Genomic DNA, 13,822 nt, shown 5'->3' with positions numbered 1-13,822 from the left:
GAGGTAGATATGTACAGATAGGTAGGGATAAAGTGACTAGGCAACAGTATAGATAATAAACAATAGCAGCAGCATATGTGATGAGACAAAGGAGTTAGTGAAAAAATGGTAAATGCAGATAGTCCGGGTAGCTATTGGTTAACTATTTAACTAACTAGCAATCTTATGGCTTGGAGGTAGAAGCTGTTCAGGGTCCTGTTGGTTCCAGACTTGGTGGATCGGTACCGCTTGCTGTGCGGTAGCAGAGAGAACAGTCTATGACTTGGGTGGCTGGAGTCTTTGAACATTTTTAGGGCCTTTCTCTGACACCGCCTGGTATAGAGGTCCTGGATGGCAGGGAGCTCGGCCCCAGTGATGTACTGGGCCGTACGCACTACCCTCTGTAGCACCTTAATTAATTCCTTAGTGATGTGGACACCGAGGAACTTGAAGATCTCGACCCGCTCCACTACAGCCCCATCGATGTGGATGGGGGTGTGCTTGGCCCTCCATTTCCTGTAGTCCACAATCAGCTCCTTTGTCTTGTTGACGTTGAGGGAGAAATTGTTGTCCTGGCACCACACAGCCAGGTCACTGACATCCTCCCTATAGGCTTTCTCATCGTCGTCGGTGGTCAGGCCTACCACGTTGTCTCGTCAGCAAACTTAATGATGGTGTTGGAGTCGTGCGCAGCCACGCAGTCGGGGGTGAACAGGGAGTACAGGAGGGGACTAAGCACGCACCCCTGAGGGGCCCCTGTCTTGAGGGTCAGTGTGGTGGATGTGTTCAGTCCCAGGGTCCTGAGCTTAGTGATGAGCTTGGAGGGCACTATGGTGTTGAACGCTGAGCTATAGTCAATGAACAGCATTCTCACATACAGTAGGTGTCCTCTTATCCAGGTGGGAGAGGGAAAAGGGGACATTGTGGTCACACCTCGATAAGTGATCATTTCTTTTTGGGGGGACCCAATATCAGTGAAAATGACACAATTCCCTTCAGTATAGAGCAGAGAACACCGGTTCCCGGACACTCCCAGGACCACTCTTCACATTTCCTGAAAAAATGTAATGACAAGACCTGGGAAATTAGCCTACAACATTTCCCCCCAATGTCGCACTAATGCAATTCCACAAAATACACAAGATGCACAGCAGCAGATTGGCAAAAGGAAAGTTGAGATGAGTGCTAATGATCATCTTTATTCTAGTTTGCTCATACTGTATATTAGCTGATCAGAACATTTTGCTAGCATGTTGTACAAGTGGATTTTGCTTTTCACTCCTGTCCTACTCCCGTCCAAAAGCATGTGACTTGTCTGATAATTAGTAAATGTGATTTTGTTTCACTGAATCTCTGCCTGTATATTTGGTTAATTGATCTCTGGCTGGACAAGTGGAAGTGGTAGCGCATTTATTAATTTGCTCATCTACATTTAGCATGCAATAATGTAGCCCCAAAAACGGGTATTATATATCTATTGACTCACTTAGTAACCTTATATAGAATTAAGTCCAAGTCGTGCATTCTAAGAGCAAGTTGAGTCGAGTCACACGTTTTTTCAAGTCAAGCAAAAAATCTATACATGCAACTACTTGTTCAACTCCAAATCTTTGTCTATTTATTGAGGAACCAGACAGTCATTTTCATTATTTTGTCTACAACATATTTTGATTATTCTATGTAATTGTAAAATATGGACCTTGTGGCAGTCGTAAGGGCATGAAATCAGCAGAAGGCAAGGCAGGTTGACGTGCTCAGAGAGTGTAGATTTATTTACAGGTCTTGGTGATCCAATGGTGAAAGCGCCATATCATACAAAACATACAAGTAGATTTACTAAATATACATGGCAATAGCCCAAAAGAAATAGCCTCTGTATTAGGCTTAACCTGTCCTAAATGAACAGACACTGGTAGAGGGGAAGACAGCATTGCCTCCCCTTGAGAACACAAATCAAATCTGTCTAACAGTAGCTCAAACAGGTACATAATATAAGCACTTGGCCCCCAGGACCATACAATTACCCAATTGACAATTACAACCAATAAACTGGTTCTACAATGTAAAAGGCAATTTCCACATCCATTGTTACATTGGTACATTCGTCTTAATCAGACTTAATGATTATTAATGATATTTCAACACCATGCATACAGGGAACAATCATTTTCTATTATTCAAAGTTCTGACTCCAAAGCGTGGAGCGCAGGCCACATAGACTATTTCTTTGCGCACTGAGGCGCGCGTGCTCCTATTACGCACAACAAAAATGACAGAGACATAGGACACAGACACACTGAACTCCGACATAACCCAGGAAATATGAACGAAGGAAACCATACATTGAATAAACAGAACTTCTACCTCATGAGTCTTGTGAACGTTCATGTGCACAATAAACATTGTGCCCCCTCAGAACAGGGTAAGAAATGGCAATTAGCCATTATTATAGATGCTATATAGATTTACCACATATGCATTTAAATGTGTGAAAGCAACAGCAAACATTTCAACGAGAGAAAAAAGCACTCTCCACTGGCCTATGGTGCGTCTTCGCTACAGTAATAATTCATTTTAACAACAAATTCCAAATGCAAGCTTCATAAGTTAATGATCAATTTCAAGCAATTTTTACATACCAAAGGACCGGTAGGCCTTTGCTAGTAAATGTTGCCCCATTGCTGGTGAGCTTGCAAAGTAAACAGTTAATAATATTCTTGATCACCATTTTGTTTTTTTGCTGCATATTTATTCATTATGGCTATCCTCTGTCCCTACAATTTGATGTTCGCGCTGCACCTGAACCTATAGCTCCTGAGTAGCGCAGCGGTCTAAGGCACTGCATCTCAGAGCTTGAGGCGTCACTACAGACCCCCTGGTTCGATTCCAGGCTGTATCACAACCGGCTGTGATTGGGAGTCCCATAGGGCGGCGCACAATTGGCCCAGCCTCGTCCGGGTTTGGCCGGTGTAGGCCGTCCATTGTAAATAAGAATTTGTTCTTAACTGACTTGCCTAGTTAAATTAATTAATAAATAGCTGTACTACAAATCAGCAATCTGTTCGCTAGCTCACCCGACCTGTGTTGATTGACAGTTTGCTGGTCCAATCAGATGGCCTAGTGTGCGTTTCACTAGACAATCTGTTGCAGGTTTTTTTGCAAGGGCGATGCTGTGGCTCCTGTCTCTGTCTGCGTGTAGAGTAATCCACGTAGACTCTGTGCCACAAAATGAGTGACAAAACATTACAAAACCTGGCCAGACAATTTCAAGTCATTAGTCTCAAGTCAAAGTCAAGTCGCGAGTCTTGAGGCTCCAAGTCCAGTCTCAAGTTATTTTATTTTATATCAAATCGAGTCTCAAGTCATCAAAATTGTGACTAGAGTCAGACTTGAGTCCAAGTCATGTGACTCGAGTCCACAACTCTGCTATTTTCCTATTGTCCCAATCCCACTGAAACCCAAAATCATGACTCCTGTCTTGCATGAAAATTCCTAACTTTATTCTGTAATCCATAGGTTGCAATTTCAAAGCACGTTTTGCCTATGCATTTCAAAATACCGCTATAACATTTCCCCCCGCTTCTCTGCGCTGTCTGATATTGTTGCCCATATGAGAGCTTCGGTAGAGAATGTGATCAACAAACGGGATGAGAGTAAATATGGATTTTTTTTTGCAGAGTTGGTCGCCGTTAATATACCTTGATATTTAAATAATTTATTCTCTTCATCTCCCGTTATTCATGAGCTGATCTGTTATCTGTATAATCAACAACTCGATTTTGCCAAATAGGAGATATTCTGTCATTTTTTGAGGTTTGGCAACTTTGGTCATTTTACTTTTGTTTGACTGCCGTTACAAAGTTTATATGATTTGACAACGCTATAGCCTACTCGGGGTGCATACTGAGCATGCTCTGTGTCGAGATACCCTAGGCCTACTGGTAAAATGCACTGAATTAATTGAGGAACATAACACTCCGAATTTATGAACGGCCTGTTTCGAAATTCACAACAATGTCATTGCCGATCAAAGTCACTCTATCATTCCTAAATATCAGTTTCACTTCCTGTTAAATCATTACATAGTGGTGCAGCCAAGCCAGCAGTGTGGCGCAGCGCCCCTCCTATTTTGGGAGAACCCTGGCATAGTGACAATATCTTGGATTTAAATGGGCACTTCCAATTTTTGTGGTATTTCCCAGGACTCCGGGGATCAATATTAATTACTCCCGGTATTGAAACTTGATAGATTTTCTGGAAAATATGAATCCCTAGCAGAGACAATCATTACCCCATTTGCACTTATAATGACCATAGCCACATTACCCAAATGTACTTATCAGGGATGGAATATGTTGTGTGGTCTCAATCAAAAACCATCCTCACAGTCATGCTTCCCTCTTGGAGCAAACCCAAAAGCCTTTACACACGCTTTACACTCGCACCACCTTCTGCTAGGAAAACACAGCCGCCCCCGGTCAGCTGAGGTGACTACTGAAAGGTGTCATTATCATCACAAAAGGTGGCCATGTTGCCTCATGAATGGCCGTGGTAGTGTTGATGGGAGGCTCCATCTCCAAAGGGGGCTGGGGTAGAAGAACCTCGCTTCTTAAATGGGCAATTATCTCTAGGCTTTTAACATGCCCCCAAGGGCAACAAAGCTGGGGCCAGCCCAACAGCACTTTGGGCCTCCTCTTATCTGTGTGAGAGAAAGCCACCAACCACCACAACGCAACAGGAGCCCCAGGAGCCCCATTGTGCTAAGGCGACGCACGAATGATCTGAATGCAATCAACGGCTAATGTATTAGCATTAGCGCTACGTTTGGTTTACATCTCTGACGGCTTCAGTCAAGTGTCGTGCTGTATTAGCATACGAAGCCATTCAAGGAAGTTTTAGATAACAAAAGTTTGAGAAGCATGCAGGGAGGGAGGCAGCAGCATTTACTTAAATTTCATTGGTGATAATGGCGTCATGACTGTTAATGCTTAGTAAACATGCTAATGACAGACAAACAAGGTAGCCTACTCAGGAAGTAAACAAACAAACAAAAAACTATGAGGCAGCTTGAGTGTCTGTAAATACATTTTCTATAAGCCACACGACTTAAAACATTCATTAACTTAATTCGCAATGCTGCGCAAACATGCTAACGCTAGCCAAATGGAGCTCCATGCAGGAAGTCAACAACAACACTGGGATGCTGTGAAAGTGTCTTTTTTTCAGCCGTAAAGTACCTATTCCACCTCCACATTGGTTTAAGTAGACACCAGTGAGTGTTTATGTGTGTGTTTTTGTGTTTTTGTGTATGTCTGTTGGAGGCCAAGCTTGTCTTTCGTCATTCACAGGCTTAAGAGCCAGCCAAAACAGCTCATTCCTTGGCTTGCCTCCCACCCACCATATCTCAGCCCACAGGAGTTCCTTTGGAATCAATGAAAGCACAATGCACCTGAATCTCTGAGTCTCTCTCTCTCTTCTGCTTTTCTTTTCAGACTCCTGCCTTAGATTTTTGGAGGAGGAAACTGCAGCAGTCCCGTCTGATATTTTCCATTACATCTGCTGTAGGGACAACCTGACGGGAGACATAATCATTTTCTCCATGTCTGGTAGGTTCATTTACAGTGAAGGAAAAATAAATAAATAAGATGCTTGGCAGTGGTCTGGTCACACGCTAAATCTAGGGGACTATTTTACTCGCTGCATGCTCGGCACAATAATGATATCAAATCAGAACAGGCCATGTGAAGTCCTATGGGTGTTCTCTTCTTGGCCTCGTCTCCCCCCTCTTTGCAGCAACTCAATTCAAAGCTATCGATTCACTCAAAGGCTCGTTCGCAGCTCATCCCGGGATATTAAAAACAAATGGGTGGGGGGGCCGCTCCGAGCGAAAACACAAGAAAATCCATTGACTGCTACTTTACCCCCCCCCCCCCCATTACCCCCAAGCTCCACCTTACCCACCCCCTCCCTCCCCATGAGCTATTGTACCCTCCTTTTCAGACACTCCTATATCACCAATAACAAATGGGTCCCTCTTTTTCTCTCTCACTCACCACCCCCCCCCCTTTCTCGTTCCCTCTCTCTCCCTCTCTCCCTTGCTCTCGATGAAAGGCAGGCATTGAGCCGGCAGTGGTATTCCAAAACCTCAGCCCACGGCTCCAGAGTGTCTGGCTATTCAACACTGCTGGGAGCGATTAGTTTAAGTAAGGCCTGACCCGCCTACTCACCCATGGAAAACCGTCAGATCTCTTGTTACACTTTTGGTTGGAGAAGGGAGGACTGTGCTTTCGAGTGCCTGTGTGTGCAACTGTGCATGTGGTGTGCTAATGTGTGTGTGTGTGTATGTGGTTGTGAGAGAGAGAGAAAGAAAGAGCGAAAAAGTGTGTGTGTGTGAGAGAGCATGTGTGTGTGTGTACACGCTTAGAATTTATGAGAGGTGGGTCACACGCTCACTTGGCTGCATCTTCCCTAAGTTTCCACAGAGGAAGGCCAAGTGCGGGACAGACGCCAATCCTTTTCTCCAATAACTCTGTTAAACGATATTCAATAACCACCTTCTCCTTTTCTCTCCAGTTAAACTGCGCACCAGATAAACCAACCGGCCTATCCGTGGCAGACTCCATATATAGCTAAAGCCTTACATGCCCTTACTTACAGTATTATAATTATTAAAATTGCCAAGGCAGCGAGAGCTCGCTTGAAGTTTGACTTGCTCTGCCAACCTTACCAAATTCTCAGTATTTAACCAACTGCCAGAGTGCAATGTGCTTTCTATGGTGATACTGTTGCTTTCATACCTACAGTATGCAGGCCTAAAGCCTTTTTTCTATAGTATAGCCCAGTAACATATGCAATATGCATACTCCATTCTTATTATCTTATAGCCTACACCTACAGTATTATAAGTCATGTGAAGTCTATGATTAACATAAGCATAGTGCATTAATGTACTTACATTTACATTACATTTACGTCATTTAGCAGACGCTCTTATCCATACCTAACAGCGACCTTGTAAAACAATAGTGACTTCGCTACTACTTTTTATAGAAAACAGAAATTTCGCAAAGGGCACGTCTGACATAGTAAGAACCGTATTCCTCTTCATATTAAATGGTTTAAATTGAGCTTCATGCCAAGATGGTGGTTTGTTGTGTCGTCCATTACAGGAAGGACCTGACAATAGTGCCACTTTCAGCCCTACAAATAACTGTATTGTTCCTGTCATGTCAGAGACTAAACAATAGGCAGGTGAAATGAAACGTACATCAACACGGGGGCCCAGGAAAGAGAAAGTCCTCATCTTTTGGATTCAAAGGCGTGCTTTGACATTGCCAGCCAAAGACCTCTCATCTCATTGGGGTGTTTGGTTACTGTGTGTGTGTGTGCGTGCGTGTGTGTGTATGCAGACGTGCATACGTCTGTGTTGTTTTGGTATGTGTGTGAGTGTGTATGTGTGTAGTTCTTTCGTGTGTGTGTGTGTGTGTGTTTCTTCCTCCACCTGCAGTTGATCCCATAATAACCTTCTAGTTATCCCCCAGGCCGGAGCAGCTGTGTTGTGCTCTTGCCTGGCGACGGCCACACCTGTGTTTTGCAGGTGGCTCATCTGGAGGGTTGCATTGGGAACACCTGGCCAAGCAGAGATAGAGCCTGCGGGGGGGGGGGGATTTGTGAAGGGCTCAATTATAGCTTGGCTAGATAAGGACTCTGGGGCATGGCCCAAACACACACTCACAGGCATGCCTTTGCCTTACTCAAGGTTCAGTCGCAGGGATGTTTAGACTTATCGAAGGTGCGCTCCCCTCCAAGGTGTGTGTGTGTGAAAGAGAGCGAGCGAGAGAGAGCGAGAAAACCAAGCCTCACAGACTGCGGACGATGAGCCCACCTGCCTTGGCTTTGTGACTACAAGAGGCAAACTAATAAAATACAGAGGAAAGACACATAAACATCACACACAGTACGTGATCAAAAGTATGTGGACTCCTACTCGTCGAACGTCACATTCCAAAATCATTGGCGTTAATATAGAGTTGGTCCCCCTTTTGCTGCTATAACAGCCTCCACTCTTCTGGGAAGGCTTTGCACTAGATGCGGGGACTTGCTTCCATTCAGCCACAAAGTTGGAAGCACAGTATCGTCTAGAATGTCACTGTATGCTGTAGCGTTAAGATTTCCCTTCACTGGAACTACGGGGCCTAGCCCAAACCATTAAAAACAGCCCCAGACCATTATTCCTCCTCCACCAAACTTTACAGTTGCCACTATGCATTCAGGCAGGTAATGTTCTCCTGGCATCCGCCAAACCCAGATTCGTCCGTCGGACTGCCAGATGGTGAAGTGTGATTCATCACTCCAGAGAATGCGTTTCCACTGCTCCAGAGTCCAATGGCGGAGAGCTTTACACCACACCAGCCAACGCTTGGCATTGCGCATGGTGATCTTAGGCTTGTGTGCAGATGCTCGGCCATGGAAACCCATTTCAAGAAGCTCCCGACGAACAGTTCTTGTGCTGAAGTTGCTTTCAGAAGCAGTTTGGAACTCGGTAGTGAGTGTTGCAACCGAGGACAGATGATTGTTACGCGCTTCAGCACTCGGCGGTCCCATTCTGTGAGCTTGTGTGGCCTACCACTTTGCGGCTGAGCAGTTGTTGCTCCTAGCGTTTCCACTTCACAATAACAGCATTTACAGTTGACCGGGGTAGCTCTAGCAGGGCAGAATTTTACAAACTGACTTGTTGGAAAGGTGCCACGTTGAAAGTCACTGAGCTCTTCAGTAAGGTCATTCTACTGCCAATGTTTGTCTATGGAGATTGCATGGCTGTGTGCTCGATTTCATACACCTGTCAGAAACGGGTGTAGCTGAAATAGCCTAATCCACTAATTTGAAGGGGTTTCCACATACTTTTGTATATATAGTGTAGGTCGGAATAGATCACATTCCAACAAAACATACTGAGAGCAAGCTGGTCTGGTAAATTGGAGATACGGGAATAACGGAACAACAGCAGGGTTTCATTTCACAACAACTGTATTCATAAAGCATCTCAGAGTGGAAGTGCTGATCTAGGATCAGGTTCCCCCTGTCCATAATAATTGTATTCAGTATGATCTAAAATACTGATCCTAGATCAGGACTTTATGATTTCAGACCCTGAACAGACCCCCATCCTCTGAAGCTCAGCAGGACTGGAAACAGAACGGAGATGGATGGGGTGCAGTTTGATGAGATAGCACGAGGAGTCATAAAGCGCTCGTACATCAGACACATGGGAAGAGTTGTAGGGAGACTTTTCCTGAATCTTCCATCATTTGCCTTCATGACGCGAGCCTTGATTTAGGTCAGCCGGTTAGCCAGAAAAGGTTTGCGTGAGCGGTAAAGCATATAACGAGACAGACTTGGACAGTGTTACACATTCTTTGTCATGAGCTGATGTTTTTTTCTTTTCTTTTTACAGCCAATGATGTGTCGTGTCATGTCACGATTATGACAATGTAAAGAATGCCTTGCGAGAGAAGGTTCACAGCAACGTTTTCCAAACTTTCCAACATTTTGAAAGATTTGGAATAGTCTGTAAAAGAGGGGGGGGGGTCCAAAAAAGAACTGAGTTTCTCATTTGAAAACCAGTCCATATTGTGCTATCAGTCTTCAATGGGAAATTCATACAAGCATGGATTTGAACTCTCCTCTGGGTGCTGACAAGCCCACTGCAGCTGGACTCCCCAACCCCATTGACCAGGAGAGAGAGTAAGCAAGAGGGGTAGAATATCCCCGAAAGCCGTGGAGAATAGGGGGAACCAATCCTAACTAGGCTTTGTCTGGGCTGGAGGAGGGAAGAACGGGTATTAAAAAAGCATAATGTGGTGGTAAGTTCCTTTCAGTTCCCTTTTTCCACTGTGAACGCTCTAATTTACTACTGGGTGACTAGTACTTTTGTTCTCGGTCAATGTCCTCCTCTTAAAGTAGGAGACTAAATAAATGCCTGCAAACAATAAGGCCCCCACGTCCCACCAGTCAAATGCCCGAAAATACAGCTGGGAAGAAAGGATACATGCATTTTCAAGGACGGTTTTGAAAGAAACACTTTTCACAGCAGGACACAAAGGTATTTTCCATTTTTGGGGAACTTTAAAATGCCCCTCAGAAATATGCTAAACATATTTCGAACCCCATAGCTGGTTTCAAACCCTTGAATGTGTCAAATAATATCAACATGTAACACGGCTACAATGACACAGTACCTACATTATGAGGCTAGTTAGTAAAACACAATTATAGTATTAACAGCTCTGTGAAGACAGCCCTGTAGTCAACTCAACGCCCTAACAAAAAGCCCTAAGTCTTAAGACGGTCTGCTGAAAAACAAACCAAGGGTTTGACATGGAGAGAGGAATGGAGAGCGCAGCGGAGCATGCCCCGGCGCGGGTCCACTAATAGGTCTCGTCTCCTGTAGACTGGCATTCCAGAGGATTGTTATTGGCGGGCGATCCGAAGAGCAGGGCCCACATCTGGATCCAATCCTCCCACCCGGTCCGTGCAGCGCGCAGCAACAAGAAACAGCTGTGTGAACCTGGCGTCAATTAGCTTCACATTCTCTTGACAGTTAATCCGTTCCTCTCCCTTTTTTTTTCATCCTCCCTCCCTCTCTCTATCACTTTCTGTCTGTCTCGCTCTCTCTCCTTCATTTCAGGTTGCCTCACAGGCTGAAGTAATAGGGGTTTGTGAAATAAGGAGCAGTCAATAAGGACCATGGACGGATGGCGACTATCTCACGAAAACCCGCGACATGAGGGTCTGTCAAGGGAGATTAATTGAGTCAGTGACTCGTGTTTAGCCTTGTGGAAGAGATGTAGGGTAGATGTCATGACTGTCAAAACATGAGTGAACTTCAAAATGGATGTGAGAGGGATGTTTGTGATTTCCTCTCACCAAAGGGAATAGATTGATTTACTGAGGGTAAAAGGTTGGTTTTCATTTAGACTTTTGGAGTTGGTATTTAGTAGTTTAGTAGATTATGACCCTAATTACTGAATAGAAGACTTTGGAACAGAATACTTATGCAATTGATTTTGTTGTGGCTCTAATTGATGAGGTTATGGAATAGTGAAGCACCCTGATATAACTCAACACTAAGCATGAAAGTGTGCTCAAGTTGTTTCCACTCATAACGACACTTTACAAATGTCTAAGAATGATCTGCCTGTGCACACACTGAACAAAATGTCATCACCCATCAGTGATCAGTCAAACCTCAAAACCAATTCAATTCCACCCCGCTCCACTTTGCTCAAATCATCCGCATTTCTGAATCAAACATAGATTCATCCTCTTATAGTTAATGGGAGCCAGACTTGGAGCAAACCTCCTCCAATCTGATGGGCCTGACGACGGAGCTGGATGAGCCCCCAGCCAGAGCAGTGCCGTGGGGCCCAGTAAAGCATTAACAGGTGTTACTGGTGGAAAAGACCCACTCGGAGACCAGAGAGAGCAGCACATGAGAGGAAATGAGGATGCTGGGCTGACTCACTCCCCGCTACAGGCACCTCTCTCTCCACAGCGCCAGGGAAATTGTCCCACACGACAACACAACACAAAGGGGCCGATCTGGCAACCCGGACGATCCACTCAAGCCAAACTCAATTAGGAGCCTAATGCAAACCTGCAGGGCTTTGTAATTTATTTCCCTTTTAAAAGTCAGGGGATTGGAATCTGACTCGCTCACACACACAAAAAGCGAGAGAAAGAAAGAAGGAAAAAGGGGAAAATTGTAGGAGCGTCCAACTTGGCCACATGTTTTCAAGCGGATTGAATTTAATCAAGAGACAAAACAGCAACAATTCGGGGAAGTGATTGAGAAAGAACATGAGTGATGATGTACTCTCTTTGACACGTTTGTTATCGCACACTATCTCCCAGCAAAGACAGCGAAGGCACCACTCTTCCATCCATACTGTAAAACCGTTCAATCATATCATTAAAAAAACAACTACGTACTAACTAGATGTAATTTAACATGTATTCAGGTCAACATTTTGGACCAAAATCCCAGAACACTAAGAACCATAAAACGATGACAGTTCTACCATGGCTGCCAGAGGAGCTCTGCTGCTCCCTGCTGGTTACTGTAACAAAATATCATCATTATCATCATCATTACTGTCTCGTCTTTTTCTGGCCATTGTTTGTTATTCTGACGTTGGGGGAAAAAGGAGACGAATTGGTGCCCCCGGGTCAAACAATGATACAGTTGTGCCCTGAGGCTCTGGCTAGAAATGACGACCCCACTTGCATTGCATGACTGTGCCTTTGTCCCAAAGGCTAAGTAGACAAGTGGGAGTTCTCTATTGGCAGTCTTTAGACCGCCTGGTGTTATTGTCTTGAAAAGCTGTAAACTCCAGATGGTGCAAAACTTTGCCTGGTGGATTAATTCCAAATCCTCCAATGAAAAGGCACATTTAGAGTGGCGGCCCATTGGAGCATAATAGCAGGATAGTATGAGCTATATGAGGGCAAAGCTCACAACAGAATGATATGCATGTTATAATTGCCTAATGTTAGGCTACTAATTTAATCATCTAACAACCATGACACAAATGAAAATGGTTGATTATGTTTACTTACGATGAAAGTTACAAGGTAATAAAACAATGTATTATTACATTTACGTTTTAAATAATGAGACAGATTTGCATTGACACCAAATGTTTGAATATTTTGGTAAATGTTGGTCCCATTGAATGTTTGCACTCTCAGTCAAAATATTGAGGTCAAATTGAAAATGTCTGCCTACTGAACATCCTAACATTGCATTAGGCTACAAAACACCCTGGACAAAAGACTGTTTCCATATTTTTCCTGAGCGCATGAGCCCCAGGTGTAGATGACCCAGGATTAGGTGATGTTGTCCCTTTAAAGATGTCCTCCTGTGATTTTTGAACTTTTCCTGTTGAAAAGTGATATCCCAAGTATAAATACAGTAAAGTGCACACACTAAGGGGGTAAAAAATATGTTTTGAGCAAAATAGTGTTTTTGAGACACAACTGCAAACTTCAAGGAGTAGAGCATTCAAGGAGTTGGTTTGATGGGAAGTTGTGATGTCATCAGCCTCCCCCCTTGCTTGAGGAACAATAGAGAACAAAAAAGGAAAGTCCCCCCCCCCGTCATGACTTACCTGGACCACCTATTGAGATGTGCCTTTTAAGTAAATCAGGTGTTAAATTAGGTGAAAAGGAGACTGACTGCCACTTTAAATTAGCAGAGACAGATGAGGAAGCCAGACACCCCACTCCCCTGTTTGTTTTCCTTTTTTTCCTGGTTAAATTAAAGTCAATGAACTAGGTAGACCAGACCCAGCTGCTATTGTATTGGTGTCTATGGGAGACAGACCCAGTTAAGTAGACCGGAACTGAACAATTATTTTCAATGGTAAACGACCTGAGTGATCTATCGTCATTTATCCACCATCTTTGATATTACACAAATAGTAATAGCATAATAATGTCAAAATAATCCAAATAATAATACCCAAAACGCCCACAAACACGTGTTGCGTGTATTTTACAGCACTAAAACATATACAATTCTACAGCATTAGCCTACATAGATACTAGATGAGTTAGGCTACTTACATTGAAAAGCGCCCGGAATCCCGACCATGCTCTTCGCACTTTTAATGACAGTGTGCACGTTTCAAAGTACAGCCTACTGTAATTAAAATGATGTGCTCGTCGAGTGATATCTCGCATTGACTTGCTGTTTTTCAATAAAGATAAAATCTCGCTGTGATTCGTAACACTGCATCAGGTATAGGCTGCTACTGTAGCAAGATTGCACTGAATCTTTGAG

General features: G+C 43.9%; 1 protein-coding gene across 1 annotated transcript in view; it reads right to left on the bottom strand.

Annotated features, from left to right (window-relative positions):
• The window catches only part of LOC121575573 (protein CBFA2T2-like), a 50,072-nt gene extending 36,250 nt beyond the window's left edge, over positions 1-13,822 (bottom strand). Inside the window, exon 1 of the mRNA XM_041888751.2 lies at positions 13,606-13,822. Coding sequence (XP_041744685.1) covers positions 13,606-13,633 — 28 coding nt within the window. The 5' untranslated portion in view covers positions 13,634-13,822. The remainder of the gene's footprint in view (positions 1-13,605) is intronic.

The sequence above is a fragment of the Coregonus clupeaformis genome, chromosome 10 (genome assembly GCF_020615455.1).
Source record: "Coregonus clupeaformis isolate EN_2021a chromosome 10, ASM2061545v1, whole genome shotgun sequence".
Classification (NCBI taxonomy): Eukaryota; Metazoa; Chordata; class Actinopteri; order Salmoniformes; family Salmonidae; genus Coregonus; species Coregonus clupeaformis.
This window is presented reverse-complemented; position numbering and strand designations above follow the sequence as displayed.